The sequence below is a fragment of the Nomia melanderi genome, chromosome 6 (assembly GCF_051020985.1).
Source record: "Nomia melanderi isolate GNS246 chromosome 6, iyNomMela1, whole genome shotgun sequence".
Taxonomy (NCBI): Eukaryota; Metazoa; Arthropoda; class Insecta; order Hymenoptera; family Halictidae; genus Nomia; species Nomia melanderi.
Window position 1 is genome coordinate 4,121,033 of NC_135004.1, and position 21,589 is coordinate 4,142,621.

The window sequence follows — 21,589 nt, forward strand, 5'->3', positions numbered from 1 at the left end:
TCCGCTAAGAGAAACGGTTAGACACGTTCTCGGGAGCACCACGGGTCCCCAGGTAGCCTCTCTCACGGGTCTCCGATCCCTTTTTCTGACTTCGAATCGTGGAATTTGTTATACCTCATTGAATTGCGTTAAACCTTTCTCGAAACGACTGGCGTCGTTCTCCTTGTTCTCTCCTTTACGCGATCTCTCGAGGAGATGTTCCGTTGGTTTGACGTCATCGGCGAAGAGAAACGGATTCCCGAACGTCGCGTCGTCGCATGCCGATTCGTTAAACGTTGAACGGACTAATACGGTCCGCAAGCATTCGGGAATCCGAAAATCGTTCGGGAGGAAGGATTCCGGGAACGGGTGCCGTGTACGTACACGACGCGTGAAAGAAAAAAGGAAGGAAAAAAACGCAGAAAAAGGAGCAACCGCGAGAGAATGGTGGACCGAAAGCCGGCAGCAGGTAGCCACGGTCCAGGTGTTATGTTGCCGTGTCCTAGGTTTCTACGTCTTTGTTTTAAGGCCTCCCTATCATATTACACTAGTAGATTTCTTAGATCACTGGGATCAGATTGTTCCAGCTCGGAGCACATGGCGCCCGTTTCGTCCGCGGCAGCCCCCGCCGTGCGCCCGCGCCGAATTTTCATGGAACGAACGTTTTTCGAGGCAAAGATAATTTGCACAGATAAGGGGCAAGCGGCGGCGGTGCGGTTTGTCTCGGGGAAGACAAACCACTCCCAGGTATTTCCATTGTTCGCCTGGCATTTCCATGCGGGGATAGGCGACCGTCGGATCCGAAGGAGCTCGTGATTAGTTCATTCGCAAATAGTCCTTTCCCGACCCCCCTTTCTCTTTCTCCTTTGGCGCATGGCGCCACTAGGTAAAAGGCGGATGTGTCCTTTTGGTATGCCAACCGTTGCTTCCCCCGTGTCAACAGGTCGATCCATTAGCACGGAAATTCTCGGTGTTTTAGGCTTCCGCGCGCGGGGATCTATCCTGAGTTACGTTGGATCCCGGCCATTAGCACGGCTACGGGGACCGTTAATGCGAGTATCGGGGCTTGTGTACGCTCCGAGATAACTCTCGAAGATTTCTTTGTCTTAGCTAGGGCGGATAAGGGAATATGGAATCTGACGGGATGATTAGGACAAGCGGAAGGCTCGTAGAACAATGGACGGAGTAAGGAAAAAACTGGAAAGAAAGGAAACGACGGGAAACATTCTTGAGATTAGAGGATCGTACGAAGTTCGAGAAAAAGGAAACCTTTGCACTCTTTGCGTCTTTTGAAGTGTTGGGAAGGTACTTTTGGGAAGTGTAAACAGTGATACGTGCTATCGCTTAATGGTTTGCGATTGGTTCTGATATACGAGGTTTACGAATGAAAATGAAACGGAGAATAAGGTGGTTTGCTGCTTTTTGTATTCATCACGTCTACTTGAGGTTCGTTTCTATCGTATCGCCTTCTCCTTTTCTTAGAAGCCGATTTGTTTTACTGCTTTACTGTTAAAGCTAGAGCTTTAGTTCTAAATGTAAACGTTCATTCCTCACTTAAAGCCTTATTTAACCTTATTCAATAATCCAAGGAAAAAGAACATCACGGCAAAGCTGACAACAGCTTAATCAGTATCTCCAAGCGCAATTCTCGTAGAACCTAATTACCCCCCATGGAAAAAGCCGAAGAAAGAAAAAGTGAGATTAACGAGGCCGGTCCAATACGCCACAAATCCGCCGTAATTGCGCCGAATCCTGGGAAACTCTCCGGGAACAAAGGATACCAACGCCCGTGGTCCTTCGTTAAGGAATAACAGTACCGTACGGCGGCGCGGCAGCAAGAAATCTCGACTCCCGAATGGAAACGCCACGCCGGATCTTGTTTTCCTGGACAACGGTATTTTCCTCGGGAAAACGGCGCGTAACATGCGACAGATGTTATCTGGCGATCGTTTCGACTGTATCCGATGGGCGAGTGGAGTCGCTGAAAGCGGCGACCGCGAGGAGCCTCGATTGCGCTGAAAAGTAACTGTGGCTGCTGGAGGTGGATCGATTAATGAGAGCCGATAACGGGGATGATTACTTCATTACGCGACGCCGTTTATCGGCCGGTAAACGCGAAAGTCGTACCGTTCATCGGAGATATGCCGAGGACTCCGAGGCGAACGCCGCCAAGTGGGGGAAGACGGGAGCAAGGATTTAGTGCAACCAGATCCTTGAAAGAGTCGTAAACGAGGAGCGGGTCGGTGGTTACTAGTCGTGCCCACAGATGGCGCCGTATGTGCCATCGTCGAACTCTCCGCGCGACCAGAGATCCCGGTTCGAAGACCTTCAGAGCATCCGAGACACTTCGAGGATTACCTTTTGGTCGCTATGGTTGTCTTCCGCGGACAACCGAAACTATTTCTTATTAATGTATAATCTGTATTAACGTTAAATATCCTCGAAACTAACTTATCTGAATTTTGGGCGCGGAAAACACCGCACTGCCCTTTAAATTCTTGTCCTTTTGGGGATGATGCTTATATTCGCCGTTCAGGGTGGTTTGAAAAGAACTTCACTAGAAAATATCAAAATTCTAAAAGTAACGTCAGTAATGAGAGTGTGGTTTACCAAAAATTGGAAAACCATTGATTTAAGGAATTTCCGTAAGCTATTTTTATCTGAAGGTCCCTATTTTGTACCATTTAATACAAGTTTCGTCGTTTTCTTATTGCAATGTTCACGAATCAAAGCGCGAAAAATATAAACGCATAGTTCTTCACTTGCAAGACGAACTAACAGAAAACCACGTGATTCACGTCCGCGCGCAGGACGTTTCCTACAAATAATCTTACAATGCTACATCACACTGATAAGACGACTGTTAACGCAGCTTTGCCCTGCAAGAAGCAAGCGAGCTAGCCGGAAGATCAGGATTAGACGAGTGCCAGAGCGTGCGGGACAAAGAACCGTTTAAACGAGTCAGAAGAGATACCGAACTCTCCGTGCGTTGAATCAAACAAAAGATACCGTGTGTTCGGGGAAGACGCAAACCGGCCAGAAGCGGCCCAAGATATCCTCAGTTGTCTAGTTTTCCAACTATTGATCGCAGTCGGCGTCGCGTTATATTCCACGCGTATATTTATGTCCTGAGCATATGCCCTTTCCCCGAAGTCTATAAAAGAAGAACCGTGTTAGGGCGGTATAAATAGGAACAGAACTACAGATTTACCGCGATAATCGCTACCTATGGCCAGAGGCATATATCAAACTAGTCCACAGCAGAAAAATCGCGACACACTGGCCCCATATATCTATCACTCAACCACTAGCAAGACGTACCTACATTTTCTCCACGAGCAGAGCACGTGGATTTGACGCGCGAATTCTATCCTTGGTCACTGATTCCCCCATCAGTCGCGCGTATTAATACGTTAAATGCCAAGTCAATTTTGTTCATCTTTCCGTTCGCGTCATGCAATACCCTGAGAGTAAGCAATGCTCTATATCTCACCCTTGAACAGAAAACTCACCGTTCATCTTTGATAACCGACGTGGCGCTCAACGCGCCAATAACCTATCGCATGGAACCCGGACGAGTCGTGTCCGCGGGCCCGGAAATTCGTAACACCGTTGATCGCGCGAGCATCGACGATTCCCCCTATGTAAATGCGACACGGGCCCGTGTTCGCGCTCTAGCGGGATGTACGTGCGCGCGCACGCACGCAGGCTACGCACACGCAGCAGGCGCGCCGCGTTGCATCCCGCGCGCGGACGTGAATGCACCGCTCATTACGGGATAATGGGTTATTTCGATCCTCCTCGAATTACCGAGTCGACAATGAGGGATTCGATTCGAAAAAGCCCTCGCTCCCGCTTCTTCTCCCACCGCCGTCACCCCTTCTTCTTTAGCCTGACGAAGCCGCGAGGCCTTTTCAGGGGTCCCAGCGAGAGAGCGATGGATTGGAAGCGAGATGGCGTAAAGAAAAAAACGAGAAGGAAAAAATGAAAAGAGGAGGGAACGGGCGCGTATGAGGGGCGAGAGGCAACGGTGAGGGGCGAGCGGGAGGCCGGCACGGCCAGCGCAAGATGGTGGGAGAAAGAAGGGCCCCGAAAGAAAGGCCACGGAGTTTTGGCCGGTGGCTCGAAAACCGAGGAGACAAATGAGGACGAGCGAGCCGAGGATACGTCGTTGGGCAGGAACCCGGAGAGAGGCAGTTCCTCTCTCGTTCGTGTTCGCTCCTTCTCTCCTTTCCTCCTTCTCCTCTTCCTCCGCCACCGCGCGTTCTCCTTTCTCTCTTCTTTCGTCGTACCTGCTGTATCCCTTAGCGGTCGCGGCGCAGTCGCTTCACGGAACGTGTGTGCACCGCAGGACCTCGAGGTGCAATCTCCTCCACGGTTTCGCAGGCGAAACGTGCAGTTATAACGCCGCGGTTCACGCGCCCGCGCGAGTCTTCTATGCCGCGCTGCTCCGTAGACACGCATGCGCTTGGCGTCGCGTCTCTCTTATTTGAGGCATTCAAGGAAATCATCGGCGTTCAGAAGACACTTCCGGGTGCTGCGACGCCATGGAAATGGCCATTGTATCGTACGGGACTGGATAGACGGTTCGCGGGACGGCGCGGAAGCGCGAGGGATCTTTCGCTTTGCGTTTTGTTTATTCTCACTACTAAATGGTCAAATTACGGTATCATCTTGCTCGTTGTATTGAATTGAGAATCCGTGCAAAAATCGAGGTGCAACGAAAAGGTAACAATTGATGCCAGAAGTTCTTTTAGAACTGATGAAGAGGACCATCGGAATGCAATAAACGAGAGAGTGCAATGAACGATGTTGCAATCAGCGAAGTCCCATTGTAGTTTGTATGACGATTTCAGCGAATAGCACTCTGATTGGAGACGTCTACCGTTCATTTTGACCAATTAGGTCCACATTCCTTCCACGGAACTTTTTCTTGATCCGCACAGTGCCAGCCGATCATCATCCTTGTCTAGATGTTGGTTGGGGTATAGTCGCGAGAAGTAGAGAAGGCGGAACGGGATTTTCTTCGGGGATCGGCCGTGGAACACCGGGAACAAAGGGCGCGGATAACCGCCGATAACCATCTGTCTGACGCGGACCGACGTTTTTCCTTCCGACAGAGAACGTTCGAGCCGTTATCGTCCTGATCTTTCGTCGATTCGTTCCTTGGCTTCCAGCGAACGCTCGAACGGACGATGACTCGTAATGTAACGCCTAGGCGTTAAGCTTAAGAGTATCGCCCCGTTTCGTTGGTCTTGCGTTGCTTTGCGCGAGGCGTTTTAAGTGATCGGATCGAAGGAAATTCGTTCAGAGAACGAAAAGAGAATATCCGGACACGTTTCTTGTTATAGAAAGAAAGAAGTTCATGTTCATTGTAAGTCTACATCTGCTTCAAAGGTTAGATACTAATATTCAACATTTGTACTTACTAAATGCAGATTCGTGTCTTTGCTGCGACTCTGATGCGATATTATGGAACAAAAACTTAATTTCTCTCAGATTTCCATTAACGTTCATCGAAAAAAGGAATTACGCTACTTCAAGAATTCTGCCGCACAGTATTAACATTAGTTTCCTTCTTCCACTCATAAATCACGGTAATACCTCGATCACTTTGTAAATTCCTAATAAGATTAATTCTCCAGCATTTGCGTTTTAATCAATTCAGCTTTACTTCACCGCGAAGGTATTAAACTCTGTTTTAAACCTCAATACATAGTACCCGACGTCTCGCGGAGCGTGACAAGTTCTAAACGATTTCCATTCTTTGATTATGATTCACCGTTAATTACCGATGATCGCGGCTGTGGTTAAAATGCCTTAAGCTTTTTTCTATGAAAAAAGGCAGAAAAGAAGGAGGACAGGATGGAACCGAGCATAGGACAAAAATTAAAGGCATCGATTACGAGCTAATTGGGGCAATCGTGCGATGATGCTTCGCGAGTTCTCACAGGAATAAGATTATTCTTTCATGTGTGAACAAGCGAGCGAAAGCGCGCGAACGGACGAGTCAGTTAACTTGGTCACAGGTAAAGGCAACCGTGTGCGCCGGAGCTGTCTAGAGAGCGCACGCATACATCCCCGGGGCGCGCAATTATTTTAAGTGTACAGCGATATCCGACTAAGCTATTAATGACGTTCCTCCGCGGATGGAATCGCGTGCTGACCACGGATAACGCTCGGTCCAGTGTACACATGTAGGCGCGAATTAATTGGCGTAATAATGATTATTACCGGCTGTGGCCCGGTTGTTCACAATCGAACGATACGACTTCCTTTTTTCTGGAACGCGAGCGCGCGCTCGCGATCGCGCAAGCTGCACCCCGAGTTCCCACCTGCTGAGCCGTGGAAATTTTCATTCGCGTGTGCTTTTGCCCCACGGAGTACGCGGGACAATTGACATGCGAAACGCGCCGCCATCGAAGATCCGTTGGGGGTAGAGAACCTAGGGGACCGGGAAAAATGGAATGCGTGGGTAAACGTGAAATATCATGCGCGCCGCGTCGACGCTGACGGCTATCTGTCGTCGCACAATACGAGATTACACCATAATTCTGATGTACGAGCTGCGCCGCTACCCCTCGACTTATTCCTAGTCGTCATCCCCTATTTTCTCGGGTCTTGTTGGGTAAATATTAATTTCCATAGATCAAGGACGTTCGTTCCGCTTTGTAAGAATTGACATCCTATCTTGACAGATATATTTAATCTTGTGCTCCCGGTGTTTCCGTGAATTTTCAAATACCTCTATAACGTTTAACAAAAATTTTAATGTGACAAATTGTAATTGCTTGATGGCTGTACGCATTATAACAGTCTCCAAGAAATTCCATTAAATACGTTTCAATAAAAACTGACGCAGTTATACATTACTTTTCATTATTGATATACTGTACGAGTAAAATTATATTTCACTTAATATCCTTCAGTCCGCATATCTACGCAAAAATGTATACTGTCCCAACACTCGCAATCCATCAACTGCCTGAAAACCAATCTACAAACCGCAGCAACCCATAAAGCGAAAAAAGGGAAATACTGAAAGTTAATCACTCGTTTCGAATCGACCAGTATACACGAGGGTTGACAAACACTCCCGACACGCCTTCCACGAGTTTTCCCCGGTCGATCGAAGCGATAAGGAAACCACCGAAACAATTCATCGAGACGATTTTCCCTTCCGCTTTATATCCCCGTGTTCAACAGCAGATCTATGGTCCATCTGTGGTACGAGAATTAGTCGGGGCATAAATTCGGGGGGTGGTCGACAGGGGGTTTTATGGATTACCACGGTGTCTCCGTGCACGGGCTCCCGGAGGAGAGCACATAATCGTGTGTAAGTCGTAACCGCAACGCTACCGGTGGCTACCCCCGGCTGGAGAGGGTGCCCCGCCCAGTATCCCGTGAACCCGGACAGTTTTTGTGACAGGAAACAGCTGTCGCGGGAAGGCACTTTCCTGACGTGATCTCGCGGAGGAGGCCTGGAACGCCGGGCCCCGTGTTCTGGAGCGTTTCCTTCTGCGGCTCTCCAGTTTCTAGGCGATCTTGGGTATCTGGCCGGAGCCTGGGCACCGTTCGCGCTTAATTAACCGTAACGCGGTCCTCGTACAGCCTCGTAACGCCCCGACGTACCGCTTTTTCTCCCGCGCGCACCGGTGACTCGTCGACCGGGCTCCGTATTGTTGCCGGAGCAGGAAGCGGGAGGAGGAGCTGCAACGGACGGTGCTGGCCCGGCCGGGACACACCGAGTAATGATGTACACGCGGTGCTTACGCTAATAATGATCTTTTGTTTCTCGGCCTCTTCAGGGATTTTTTCACGGAGATATTAAATACTGATAACGGGCAGCAGGATTTATTGCGCGCCGCGGACGGTACCGATAAACCCCCGGCACGACGCGAACTACAACGGAGAAGCACCGAACGATGACGATTTTTCTAGGGTAAACTTGCTTCTAGTCGAACGAAATGGAATATTACGACGGAGATAAAGTGGAAAACGGTATTAGCGGTGTTACTTATGTTGAATTAACGGTGTGCTGGATATGGAAGGGAATCTGTAATGCTGAGACATTGTTTGAATGTTATTAATATCGTTTTTTATATTTGTCTTTTCGATAGAACATGTTATTTAATAATGATTATATTATGTATAATATATATAAAGTGATACGAATTTTTCTACTGTTTCGAATAGAAAGTGTAACGAATCAGAGTTTCGAGTTGTTTTCCCAATAAGCAAACCAAGTGAACATTTAACTAGCGAATCTCGCGGCGAAATCATAATCCCAAAAATAGTGAAAGTCCTCGTCGTCGGTTTATAAACCAGTTTACGAATCTCCAACACACTTTCCTCCAGCTTCCGATCTTTTTCCTTTCTACCCGGGCGGACCGTGTTTATCGTCTAATTAAACGCAATGGTTCCCGCCGGGGTTGTGTGCGCGCGTAAGTCAGCGAGCGTTCCGCGTGTAAAGTAAATCACGCGAAAACGACACCACTTACTGCTCCGTAAATCAGTCGGTGCACGGTTTTCCAGCCGCTGTTCGCGCCGCGTTTTCGCGCTTTTTCGCGGTCGCCCATCTCTCGCCCCGTTACTCGCGTGCCTGAGATCGCGGATCGTCTCGCGAGAACCGTGCGCCGGTTCTCGACGGAAACGGGAAAGAGAGCGAGGGAGAGGAAGCTCGTTTTCTTTGATCCGAGCAGCCGATGGAACGCGAAACACGTGGCAACAGGAAGAAGGCGTCCCGCAAGTTCACGGAGATATTTACGCGCTGTCCGCGCACTCGTAAACGTCAACGCGGTGTCTCGCGTCTCGTTTTTCTCACGCGGACACCGCTGACGTGACGCCACATCGCGGACCGTTAGCCTTTAATGATGAATAATTAATTTGTCGCTCGTTAATGCTGCGCACGGACTTCCCCAGAATTTCAACCATTTGGATTCCAGCCGATCCGACGCGAACAGATTTCGCGGTCACGATATTTCCAATTTGAATTTATGTTTCTCGTGGTCTTTTTCGAGGACTTATTTAGCAAAAGTAGATTCAACGTTTTAGTCTTTTTGGTTGAATTTTGTCTGTTGTAGTATTAATTAGATTTTAGATGCACGTATACGTAATTATATCGTTTGAAATTCATTTTATTTACACTAATGCGATTTCGTTAATATATGAGCTTCGTAATACTTTTGTTTCAAAGTTGAAATTTTATTTTTACGACGAATCGTCGAGTGAACCGAATGTCAGTGCATCGATATGTTAAGATATTGCGCTATCGATAGAAGAGATTACTGTGGTGTTCATTTTCGTTTTCTGCTAACATACTGCAGGTTTGAGTAGTATTTTCTGTCATCGAACTGATCGAATGACCATTTTGATCGTGTGCGCGGCTTGTTCACCGGGTTCCCGAGGAATTTTCAATTTTCTCGAACGCGCAGCGTCACTTTACTGTAGAAAACCGACGATTTGCGCCGATCGTTCGACGCAAATGCGGGTTTACACACTATGGGTAATGGTATCCTGTGACGAAGGCTACCGTTGCTACATCACCTAGGTTGTATGCAATTTGCCTTCGATACGTACCTCTTTATCGTTTGTTCCGATTAACGTAATCGAAGGTACTATCTCATTTTTCTGCGAGCGTGATTCAACGAGTAAGTACCGTTTTGCGTCGCATTAATTATACCGTATCGTTTTATGCTAGTAATGAGGAATCATTACGTCAAACATAGAACGATTATATTTCATCTATCACGGACAGCACGAACAATTTCCTTCATTCCATAAGGAAAATTCATTTAGAAAAATCAAGTGAAGTATTATTGCAGAAAAAGAGCGTAAGAAATGAATCTGTTTTACTGAAGTCGATTTGTATTTACTTTGATAACGAATATTGAGCTATTACATTTTTAAAATAATTGTTACTCGCATATTAATAAAGTGTAATATATTATATAGCACTTTTCTTACTGTGCGCATATAATAGAAAGACAAAACGAAAAAATGAACAATACAGGGCGAAGAAAAAGTGAGATTTACAGACGAAACGTTCGCACTGAAAATTTATCTAGGCAAAAACTCGAACAATAGACACGTCGTATTTCTTCTTGTTTAGTCGCCGATGGCTTACGGTTCACATGCGTTTTTATTTTTCGTTAGTTACGTCGTGACCGAAGCGTTTCTTTGTTTCCGCGTAATTCGACGTGGCAGCGTAGCAGCGGTCGATGGTTATTTCCATGAATCGGGCAGCGAATTCTCAATCTTCGGTACGAAGGGTACTAGTTTCCTCGGTGAAACCACTGATTTGTGGCTGCTACAAATCGATGCTGCCTTAATACTCGGAGCTATAAAGCGCCACGAAACAGAGCTACCGAGAGGATAATAGGAACCTCGACGGCGGTTTTCAAAAACGAGCTTCTTCGCCGCGTATAGTACACTGGCAATTTAATAACGGTACCGAGGCCGTGTTAAAGTGTAACGGTTTATGAAATCCAACGCCGACGAAAATCAAGATTTTCGGGTTGTTACGCGCCCGTCAGCGGACCTCTCTTATCCGGAACTTTACTTTCGACAATTTACTATTTCTCGAAAAGCTCGAATATACCTGCAATATTCACCGTTTGTAGAAGATATTGCGTTTTTAATGCTTTTTAACTTGACTTTTAAGAAGTACCCTCTAGTACTTAATATGTATTTTATTTCATTGTTTTGGACGTAGTATATAAAGCTTGAGTTAATTCGAATTTGTAGGTTTTTTTCTATCTCTTTGGTTGAGTCTAATGTTCAACGAAACGTCACGTTCAATCAAGCGTCTAGCTGAATCGGAAGGAAAGTGTTAACGCGCGACCCGTTAAATCTATAATTTTCGCTCGTGTTCGGTGATTTCGTATCGTGCCGCGTGCTCGATACACACAAAGTCGAAGAATTCGGCTCGTGTGTACACATTACCGGATGCATAATGTATGAGGGGAATAATGACGAGCGAGAATATTTCGTGACAGGCGAAACTAGCGAAATGATGAACGGTCCGAGAGGTTGCGAGGTATCGAGGATCCCGGCGGAACGTGTCACCGGCTTGGTACTCCGCCAACTTGCCATTCATTAAGTTTACTCATGCTTGCCGGTGTGTACGTGACTCGTTGTACGGAATAATTGGACTCGCGTCGAAATGACAGCCGCGAACGCTTCGCGTCTCGGTGGTTTTCTAACATCTCGGGGGGGTGTCGCACGGAAATTGCCGTCTACTCCTCGTCGGCTTCAGTTTTTCGTTGGCGTGTCACGTGATTACGCTAAACACCACTTTTCGCTGGGGGGCTAACAAGACAACTTTCTTGCAGCTACCAGTTCATCACGTATTTTCTTGCGTTTTAACTCCTTCAAGGATATTCGTACATATACATACATTTCATTTCGATTCGATATTAGGGCTCATCATTATTTTCAACTTTCATTTCTTTTAATTTCTGTCCGTTTAGAACTAACGAATTTCATTTTGCGATTCAGCGGAATTTTAATTAACATCGCTTATATTTTGTTTCGAAAGAATTCGTGTCTGTAGAGGTTAGTTAAAATATGTATCGTCCTAGGGACTCCTCACACGGAAGAGTTTTTAACTTTTTGTGTTGCGACAAATGTGATTTCCAACGTTGTAATCAAGATTCGATGTTGCATATTTTACGACACTCGATGAATTAAAAGTGAAATTAAATTATCACATACTACCACGCATCACCTGATAATTAAGACTTCAACTTTCTCGAACATCACAGGTTTTCGAAACTTTCTTCTGCTGGATATACAAACGTATCAATGATAGAAATTCTAATATTACAATTTGCTAATTCAACACGATAGCGTTACGCTGTGAAAGAAATCAAGAGGAGTCAATTAAGAAAAGAAAAAAAAAGCCATCCTTATTAATGGGACCCGTTTCCTTTCCCTATCCACGATTCACTTTCTTTCCACCGTTTCGACACTTCCATTACAGCCAGGAACTCCGGCTGTCACGCGGAACATAAAAATCCTACACGCGAAAAAAAGTTTACAAATTTTTTCACTGCGGACACACTAATTCTTTCGAGAGGAAAGTGATTAATTTTACGTGTTCGCTCTTGACGTCAGCCGTTAATTATTCACGCGTCCGTGCCGAACACCATGGAATGCGAAACATATTTTTTTTTCCTTGTCGGAATATCATTATTCCCGTCGCAAAGTTCATCGGGAACCATCCCGGCTGAGCTGTACGACTCAAAACACGTAAATAAACATTTGTGTCTCGCGAGTATCCTGTTCGACGGTGATGAACGTAATCGTTTCCGATGTATCGATAAAATCGGGCTGCGCCGTTATCGTGAAATATTAGATACAATTTAATAGTTTGTCAGCACGTACGAGCGGGTCGGTCGATAATTAACGATCCGGTCGCCGGAAAAATACGACAGGGCGTGTTACGCGCGGAACGAGTAACGAATGCGGGAACCGTAAGCGCGGGGGATAACTAGAAATACTTATTGCTCAGTCGGGTCCGTTCCACGGCTTCTTGAACCCGATAGAATCGTCTAGCCGCGGCCGGAGAAGGAGAGTTCAATAATCTGCCGCGGGAGATCTCCTGTCCGGCATTGAAGTCTCCAGCGGCGCAGCGGCAGCGGCAGCAGCAGCATCATCTGCCGCCCGGCCAGCGTACCATCTTCCTGTCCTCGCCTCTCCCGCAAAAACGGAATCTTCCAGCCGACGAATTTTTCATCGAATCAATTACAAGCCCCCGGGTACGGAATGACCGAACGCAACCGCGGAACGGCGGAGAACAAAACCACCGGCCAATAAAATTTCCGAATTAATCGTTGAAATTTAACGAGACGTTTACGACGTTTTCCATGAATATTACCTAATTTTAACGCGCTCACGAGCGACACGCCCAGCGGAGCTGAGCCGGACCGATCCTTTTTAATACATTTCGCCGTCGTAACTACAAAGAAACCTCCACTTCTCCGTCCCGTCGGCCTTCCCGGCCAACGTCGAAAATACAACGAGAGGCAGTAAACGTCAAGACAGCGTACTTGAAACCGGCGAGCCGGAATACGCCTTCCACGTGGAAACAGATTTATGATAATCAAAGAGCCACCGGTTTTCATGCTTCGCTGACAGCTTTCCGTCTCTTTCTCTCTCATCCCTCCCTCCTCCCTTTCACCTTTCGTACCTGGTTCAGTCACTTAGACGTTTTTGTTTCGCGTTTTCGTCTCTCGCCGCCTTTCCGTTGCAAGCGGATTTCGATTTTCCAATACGCGGTTAAGATTTACTGCCATCCGTGGCCCTCGCCGCCACCGTGCCCCTTTTCTTTCTCGGTTTCTCCTTTTTCTTCGTTTCTTCACTCACTATCTCTCTCTCTCCCCCTCCCTCCCTCCTACCCCCTTTCTTTCTCAGATTTTTTTTGTCCGGTGTACGCGTTACTTCCTTTTCGATTTTTTTCTGCCACGGGACGTGTTTTTTACTGCCCTCCGTACGTCCCACGAAGAAGACAGTCTGACAACGTCCTTCTCCTTCGCGAAATGGATTCTCACACGTACGCGGCACGCACACGCTCACCCGAGGCCCGGCCACCTCGTTCCGGGCCTCGGGTAAGTAATGCATGCGCGACTTCAAACCGATCGTCAAAGTCAGCCGGACGTCGGGTCCGGGGCCTTATACGAGAGAGGAGAATAGGGTGCCCGGATTTCGCTGTGGCTCGCGATCGCGAGCTCGCACACAATCGCGCCACGTTTTCGGAAGAGGGAAAGAGTTGAGGAACCTGAATACGCGGGGTACCAACGCCGTTTCGGACGTCGCGTTTCTACCTAAAATGCCAAAAAAGTGATGAAACTTTTCCGGACTACTTCCTCAACCGAACGACTCTGTACTGAGGAACACGGTAACGCCATCCCGAAAAATTTCGCCTCATCTCGAATATACGCGGCGATCTTTGAACGAGATTCTTTGCGACGTTGCACCGATAATGCGTTTTAGACCCGCCTTTATTCGGCTCCGGCGCAATTTCGCTCGGATTCCAGAGAGCCGGTGTTACCGATCCGGGCAAAAATTTTTCGTTTTACGAGCGTTCCGCCGCGGATCGAATTAGCCGGTCAGAGATCGGCGAGACCGTCGGTAAGAAATTCTTGGTGCGGATCGATGAACATTGTCGGCTAGCGAGTTTTTTGCGATGGAAGAGGAAAAATACGAGGGAAGTTGCTATGTCGATTGCTACATTGACGCGTTTTGCTGTGGCTCGTTCTCAGAATCGCAGCAAGTGTCGCGATTTAAGCAAATTATCGCAAGTAAAAGAAGTTTCTCGGCTGACAAGCTTGCTTATATGGACAACGCGCTGGATGAGGGAATCAAAAAGGGGAACGGTAACTTTGGCCACGTCTCTCGTTCAATTGCCTAAGCGAGCACCCATGATTTTTAGTCGGATTTTCATTTGTTATATTTTAACGAGAATTTTCGGAGCTGATCGGCACGGGCAAGACTTTTTACGGGTAACCGATAGCGGCTCGTAGGTGCAGAAAAATGCCGTGACAAATTAGTTTAACCACATAATGTGGATTTAATTGGCTCTGTGCAGTGAGTCGCGTCTCACCGGATGACCGATTTCACCTTCGACAGGCAGCAACGGGAACGAGCGATCATAGAATTTTTTTGCGGATAAAGTAACGAGACACGTTAATACGGTCTGATTTACACATTTCGTGCGTAAATAACAGAATACTCCGTACAGCGAAGAAACGTGTAATTTCGTGGAGAAATTTTTCCTTTCTTACAAACGTCTTTTTTCTCCGAGATGGAACTTTAAAGTAATTCAGTAAAAAGTTTCACGTTAACCGCAAATGTATTACGATTAATTCGTTTGCTTGGGATGGGACAATCGAGACCGATGTTTCAATTTCATTTCCGTGACATTCAAAAATGATACTGGTTGGTAGAACGAGTGTCCACAATCAGATCGGAGAGTCTCACGCGAGATTTCAAGGAGTAACAAAGACAAAAGCCGAGCAATTTCACGGAACCAGGTACGGATTCCACGGCTGCCGCCGAGAATCCTGTCGTTTCTTCCATTTTATCGGCGACGATTTGGAACTGCGTCGTCGTCGAAACGATCTCGGGCCGAGGGCCATTCGCGCAGCGTATTAAAGCGAACAGGAGACGGTCGCGATCCACCCTGTAATTTTGGCATACGCGATAACCACGCGCGCGGCTCGACGCGATAAAAGCTCCGCCGGAAGCAGACGCGGAGAGAGACCAGTCGAGGGGTCGTTACTCAAAAGCGACGACGCCGTGTAAGGGGAATAGAGGTTAGGGGGGGGGGGGGGAGAAATCGATTCTCCGGCGACGACTTTGAAAACGGTTTGGCACGCGTGCCAGCCAACGTCTACGCGTCGAGCGTTTTTCGGAGTCCGCTCTCCAAGGAACGGAGCGACGACAGAATCTCCGCGTACACCCCCTAGCCACGTGGACATTTTCTTGTACCTAGATCGTCGCGCATGATCCTCCACGGTGGACACAGCGAATCGAAAGAGAACACGGAATACATATCTCGCGATCACTTACATAGAATTGGTGGTGTTCCAGTACATGCTGATCGTCTTCGCGCAATTGCTCACCGTCGATAGTAGAACCGTTTGCAGGCAGACGAGGAACACCAAAGTCACAAAGGACGTGGAAACCATCGTAACAACGTGGACGAACGACCACCACCGTGTCACCACGTTTCACTATGACTCAACAACAAACAACAACGACGTCGACTGCGCCGACGACGACAACAACAGCAACAACAACAATAACAACACCTGCAACCTCGTTGCCGTCGTCCACAACCACGTTCCACCACCGTTGTACGAACACCACATCCACGCTTCACTTTCCCTGAACGATTAACGGTTCTCTCCTCTCATGTGTACTTTTTACTTTTCCTTTTTGTTTTAAACTTTCCAGCTTTCGCCGATTCCGCTAAACTTTCTGCGAACACTTTTCTTTATCCTGTTCTCCCTCGGTCGGTTATCCACGAGACATTCCCGGGCGAACGCGACGAGTCACACCACTCGGCTTCACGGATGAAGAATCTCCGAAGTCGGGCTCAGGAGTCGCGGTGCTGCTGTTCGACGGAATCGGCCGCGATCCAGCGCCGATTAGAACCGATCGAGTTTCTCCGGTGTTCGACTGCTTCCAACGTAGTCCACCGAGGTACGCGTTCCATGGATCCACCCCGTGTTTCTCTCACCTGGAGCGCACCTCGCGGAAAACCCTCTCATTGGTCCAACTTTTTTGACTTTTCCTCTTCTCAGTTTTATTCCTTCTTCCACCAACTTTTTTCCAAATCGAACAATGATGTAGTAACGAATCTCCAGAGATGCGGCGATTATTCGTAACCAACAGGCGAGGAAATTATCCGACAGAATGTATCACACCAGTTCGACGACGCGCTCCGATCGAGACACAGAGGATCGCATCCGACGGTATCACTATGACCGCTGAACGATCGAACCTCCGAACATCTCACTGACTCCGTTTCCTCGGCGGCTGGCGTGCCTCGAAACGAGAAACGAAAAAAACGAACCAAAAAGTAACGAAGCACACGCGGTCAACTGTTTTCCACCCACAAACAGAAATTTTCCAGTTGAATGGAAGAAACAAAAAGGAAAAACACACACAGACACTTGGGTTAGACACCGAGAGCAGAGTATCGGCCGCTGGCTAGAGGATCCTGTGCATACAGGCCACCGGTCGGTCGGTCCGACAAGAAACCGGCGGAGTCAAAAGATCGCACTGCAGGGTCTCACGAGGAGCACAAGAAACGCAGCGAAGACGAGGCGGTATCCTTCTCGCCTGGAGTACACCACCCCCGGTTACTTTCTCACGCACTTCGCGGCCTTGCACTGGTCGCTGTTTAGCCTCGCAACGACGTTAGCGAGATGTCTTCACTTTATCCACGGTTTATTAAAAAAAAAAAAAAGAAAAGAAGAACTCCAATAGTATCCTCCTTTCCCCCAGATATCCGTTGTCCCGAGACGTAATCCTTTCGAACCGATCCTCTGTGGTCCACGCGAAGAAACGATCCGACGGTGCGTCAGAGTCCCGGTTGTACGATGCCGCGCGGCTCTCGACGCGATAGGGACAAGAGAAGGTTTAGTTGAAACGTAAGGAGAAGGCAAGAGTGTACGCGCAGAGCGAGACGAGGCAAAGCGCTGTGTGTTCGGAACGGAGCGAGAACAGCACCTCTTTTCTGCTCGGTGTCGCGGACGCGTCTGTCGGCCGAGCGGACTGTCGCTGCCGCTCGTCTCGCGTCGGCAGACTCGAACGGCGAACGGGGGTGTCGGGGATCGCCGAGCGGCGGCGGAGCCACACGAACCGGCTGGAAGAACCCCCGCTCGGTGCTCCCCGCTCGGCGACCGACGTGCTTCGCGGCGACGCGGTATTACGCCGGCTGCTCGCGAGACGCGAGTTTCCGAGGCCGGAGAGAGGATCTCTCGCCAGGCTGCGGCGTTCCGCGTTCCGGGATCGTCGTCCGTGTGCCGACACCACCGTCGCGAACAAGTGCCGGGTTTCGGTTCGCTTTTTTTCCGAAAGTAAACGGTACTTGCTCGAACCGTGATTTTCCTCGAGCGGATGTATTCTCGACCGGCGAACGGCTCTTCTTGGACGACTTTGACTTACTGGGACCTTAATCGTCGGCTCCAGGATCGGGATGATAGGGGTCTATCGGTCACCAAGAGCAGGAACATCGACACGAATACAAATAACCACTTGAATCCTGGAGAGTGACTATTCGATACGAGTTCCCGTGTCGCGGTTTTTGTCACGGGGGAAGCTTGCCGTCGGACGTCCACGTGGAAAGTGGAGGGGCGTGAAATTCTCGTACGAGTTTCGTGCCGCGAGGTGCCGGGGAATTGGAATTCTCTTCCTTTTTTTTTCTCTCAGCTCGCGCGGCCGCGTTTTTTCGGTTCGGTTTTTTGGGAAGCAATTTTCATGAGGGAATTACGTTTGAAGCGGCGGCCAGAGGCGGCGGACGCAGGCCGGCCCGGCGGAGGGAAGCGCGAGTTATTCGCCGGGGCACCATGTTTGGCCGTGGCCAGGGTTTTCGGAGTCGATCGAACACCATTAAAACGAATTCGCATAATTGCGCGGTCCGGAGATAAGATACGTAATTTCCTGCTTAAATACACGGTTTATCGTTCGACGCACTCTCGGGGCACCGTGCGGTATCGCGTTATAAATATTCACGGATCACTGCGCGAGACGGTTGTTACCGGCAATCGGGGAAACACGCGGGGATTGATCTGCGCCTGCCGTTAACGAGGACGTCGTTGGATAAACGCGACGAGACGCGGTGATCGAATTAAAGGACGGGTTTCGACGTTCGACTGGTTTTTACTCGGACTCGGAATTCACGAATTTTCGGTGGAAATACAGTTTTGACGTATGATAAAGGAAAACCGACCGTTGTAAAACTGTAACCGACAAATAGTCGCGTATTCTCAAAGTATCAAACTCGCGGAACTCGCGTGGAATGTCGTTTTTATAGCATGGAAAACGTTGTTTTCTCCGTTGTTTTGTCAAGTCGCTGATTATACAACCATTCCTTAAGTCTCATTACTATTGCAAGAAAATCTCCGTGCGTCTCGCGGCGCGCCGCGACAAAAGAGGAGGTGCGTCCGGATCACGATCCATCCGTAGTCCCTCGCAAGCTATGAATTAACGTTCCTCCGCATCCTCTTTTCCCGTCGCGACGGGCTTTTACGGGGCCGAGAGTGCTTCCTTGACTTACGATCACCGTCTAGTCTTCGTTTCCTGTTTCAATTTCGGCACGCGCGCGCACCGCCTTTCCATTCTCCCGTCACAGCCGAGATTTTCCCCGATTTTAGCCTCCACCGGGGTCGCTCGCTGGTTCAATCCGTGGAAGACGAATTCGGCTGCTATAAATATGGGATGTTTTTGGAACTATTTTACATTCGGTGTATTTTTTCGGACGAACTGTGCTATGAACGATCCATGGAAGTTTATCCTAGCGGAAAGTGTTGGGCTGGAATTGTGAACGTGATTGCTGAAACAGTTATTCGCGTGATTCGGGCAAATTGGAAATAATATTGCGCATGTGTTTAAGAAATTGAGTATATTGGTCGACGTTGTTCAAGGATGTTAAGTAACCGATAAGTACTGTTTTTTTTTTCGAGTATATGACACAATGTTCATGTGAAAATTTTGAGATAGCCGACTAGCGTGGCAAGGTATTGAAATATTTTTTATTCTATGAACGAAGACAATAACGATAGACGGAGGTTGTTGAAGTGCTATTACTATTCTTGCTAATAATTGAATATTTCCTTTTTCTTCATTAAAAGAAAAGTTCTCTCTTTAGCAAATTCATGTTTACAACAACTTCAAAAAGTACTAACTCTAAAACTCTAGAAAATTTAGATACCTAACAATCGTAAAGTCTAGTTCGTTCAAATGTTCATAAATTTCATATTTTCCTAGATCAATACAGGACGCATGACTATATCTCCATCGCATATTTCATCTTCGATCGATCGCTCTCTCGTGATCTAATACACACAAATCAACGAAGTGAAACTACTTTCATAAACGTTTTGTCGAAAATTGCAAATTAATCTAATAACGTTTCTCTGTCCTCTTGGCCATCTTTTTTTCTGGTGACGCGCTTTGAATCCGACGAATCTTCGCTAAGATCGTCTAACAACGAAAAAAGTGGGGCTCTGGGGTGGTGTAGGGGGAGGGTGGAAGACGAATAGGGTGTGCGAGAACATTTCTCCGCGGATGCGTGTGCTTACAGACGAAATATGAGAGGCGGGGAGACGAGAGACCGAGGTGGAGAAGAGCGATGCATGCGAGCGTGCATATTAATTCCCTACAAACGCTGCCGGGTACGTGGCGCCCTCTTCGAGAACCGCGGTCGCTACGTGCACTACACACGCCGTATGCAACGATCCTCTCGGGGGCATGCTCCTCTCGGATCTCGAAGAACCGGTATCTACCCACGGACAGTCATGTCGGTCATTAGTCCGACTAATGTAACGCTTCAAATTCTATCGGGCCACGGCGCCAGGACCTCATCTTCCCACTAGAAACCCGACGGATACGTTAATAAAAGAAGGCGAACACGCCCGATCCTAGCAATTCTCTCAATCTCATCCGCCAAATATTTCTCAGAGCAACATAATTTCTTTTCTCAGCGATCTCCGTTTACTCGGTTCAAATTTGGTTCATCGAAATGAAATCTTGTATCCTACGAATAATGGTCGTAATTGTTTTACTTGTATTTTCAAATGAAACTCTGAAACCTTCAAGTTTCGTAGTTCATCTCTTTCAAGTTGAATACGTATTTTAAAGAAGTCCTCTAGTGTTTCGTTGTAGATTAGTCGTTAACAGTGAAACTGTTGCTGAAGGAGTGGTAAATTTATCTTCAGTTCGTCGAGAATACGAAGAATTGATATTCCAAACTTCGGAACATTCTTATTTCCCAGATCAGGGGTACTCCGTTCGACTTCGGTGTCTCGTTTCTTGCGAAATTGTACCGAATACGCGGCAATCTCGGAATAAAAAGAAAACAGGAGGAACACGCAAGAAAGTGGAGCAGGAAATCGGTGTTTAGAGAAGCTTACCGGCCTTAATAAAGTCCAGTCACGCTCCGTTCCGTGAGATCTCTAAATCGTCCTCAAACAAAACCCGGTCGGGTCCCTGATCGTTGACCCGCGATTCGTTTGTTACACATCTCTCGGGGGTACTTTCTTTCTCGTTATTCCCTTCGTCTTCCTCTTCTCGCGATCGCGCGCGATCGGAGGAGGGGTCGGCCCTGGCGCGGCGCGAGATGAAGATATCAAACGAATGCTGCGAGCGGATAAAGAGGTGAAGAGCCACTTCGATCGGCGGGTTGTATAAATACGACGACTCATGGAGATCGGAGTGCTTCGCAAATATTGATCGTTATTCTCGCGGTTCTCGCAGATTTCGGGAGAATAAGAAAAAAAGAAAAGAGGCACGACCCGTCGGAAAAGCCAAATCCTGTGCACACAACCGGAGGATTCCCATTTTGGGGGATTGTTCCCGTTTGCTCCCGTGGACCGATACGGACCGAAACTCGTCGGAGCGAAACCGCAGGCATTCCGGAAGGCAGGTGTGTCGATTTAGGAGCAACGTTCCTCATCCGTTTACGGAAAACCTCCGAACGCTCGTCGCTCCCGTTTGTGTTTACCCCAGCCGGGATTCGTGCAAGAAGAACTTTCACGTGGAATCCTCGTGATTGCTCGTCTCGTTACTGCGATCGATCGGCATTTTTCTTTGGCGAATTTATCGATAGATGTTTCGCCGACAGAGATACTTTGCATAACTTTCCTCGAAATTTGACTGCGACAATTGTTTTTTTTTCAAAACTGGGTACTTGACTTGAACAATGTCTATAGAATTTGGCAAATGTTTGTTGTTACTGTGGTTCAAGTATTGTAATGAATTAATAATAGGATTATTAAGATATTTGTATTCGAAATACATCGAACGTTGGACCTGTTAATTATGATAGATATCGATACGAATGAAAAATTGAATATACCGCGTACCACATTACTTGAAA

General features: G+C 47.8%; 1 protein-coding gene across 1 annotated transcript in view; it reads right to left on the reverse strand.

Annotated features, from left to right (window-relative positions):
* Ephrin (ephrin) overlaps nt 1-17,242 on the reverse strand; it is a 71,019-nt gene extending 53,777 nt beyond the window's left edge. Inside the window, exon 1 of the mRNA XM_076368204.1 lies at nt 15,553-17,242. Coding sequence (XP_076224319.1) covers nt 15,553-15,671 — 119 coding nt within the window. The 5' untranslated portion in view covers nt 15,672-17,242. The remainder of the gene's footprint in view (nt 1-15,552) is intronic.
* Between the last annotated feature and the right edge of the window lie 4,347 nt (nt 17,243-21,589).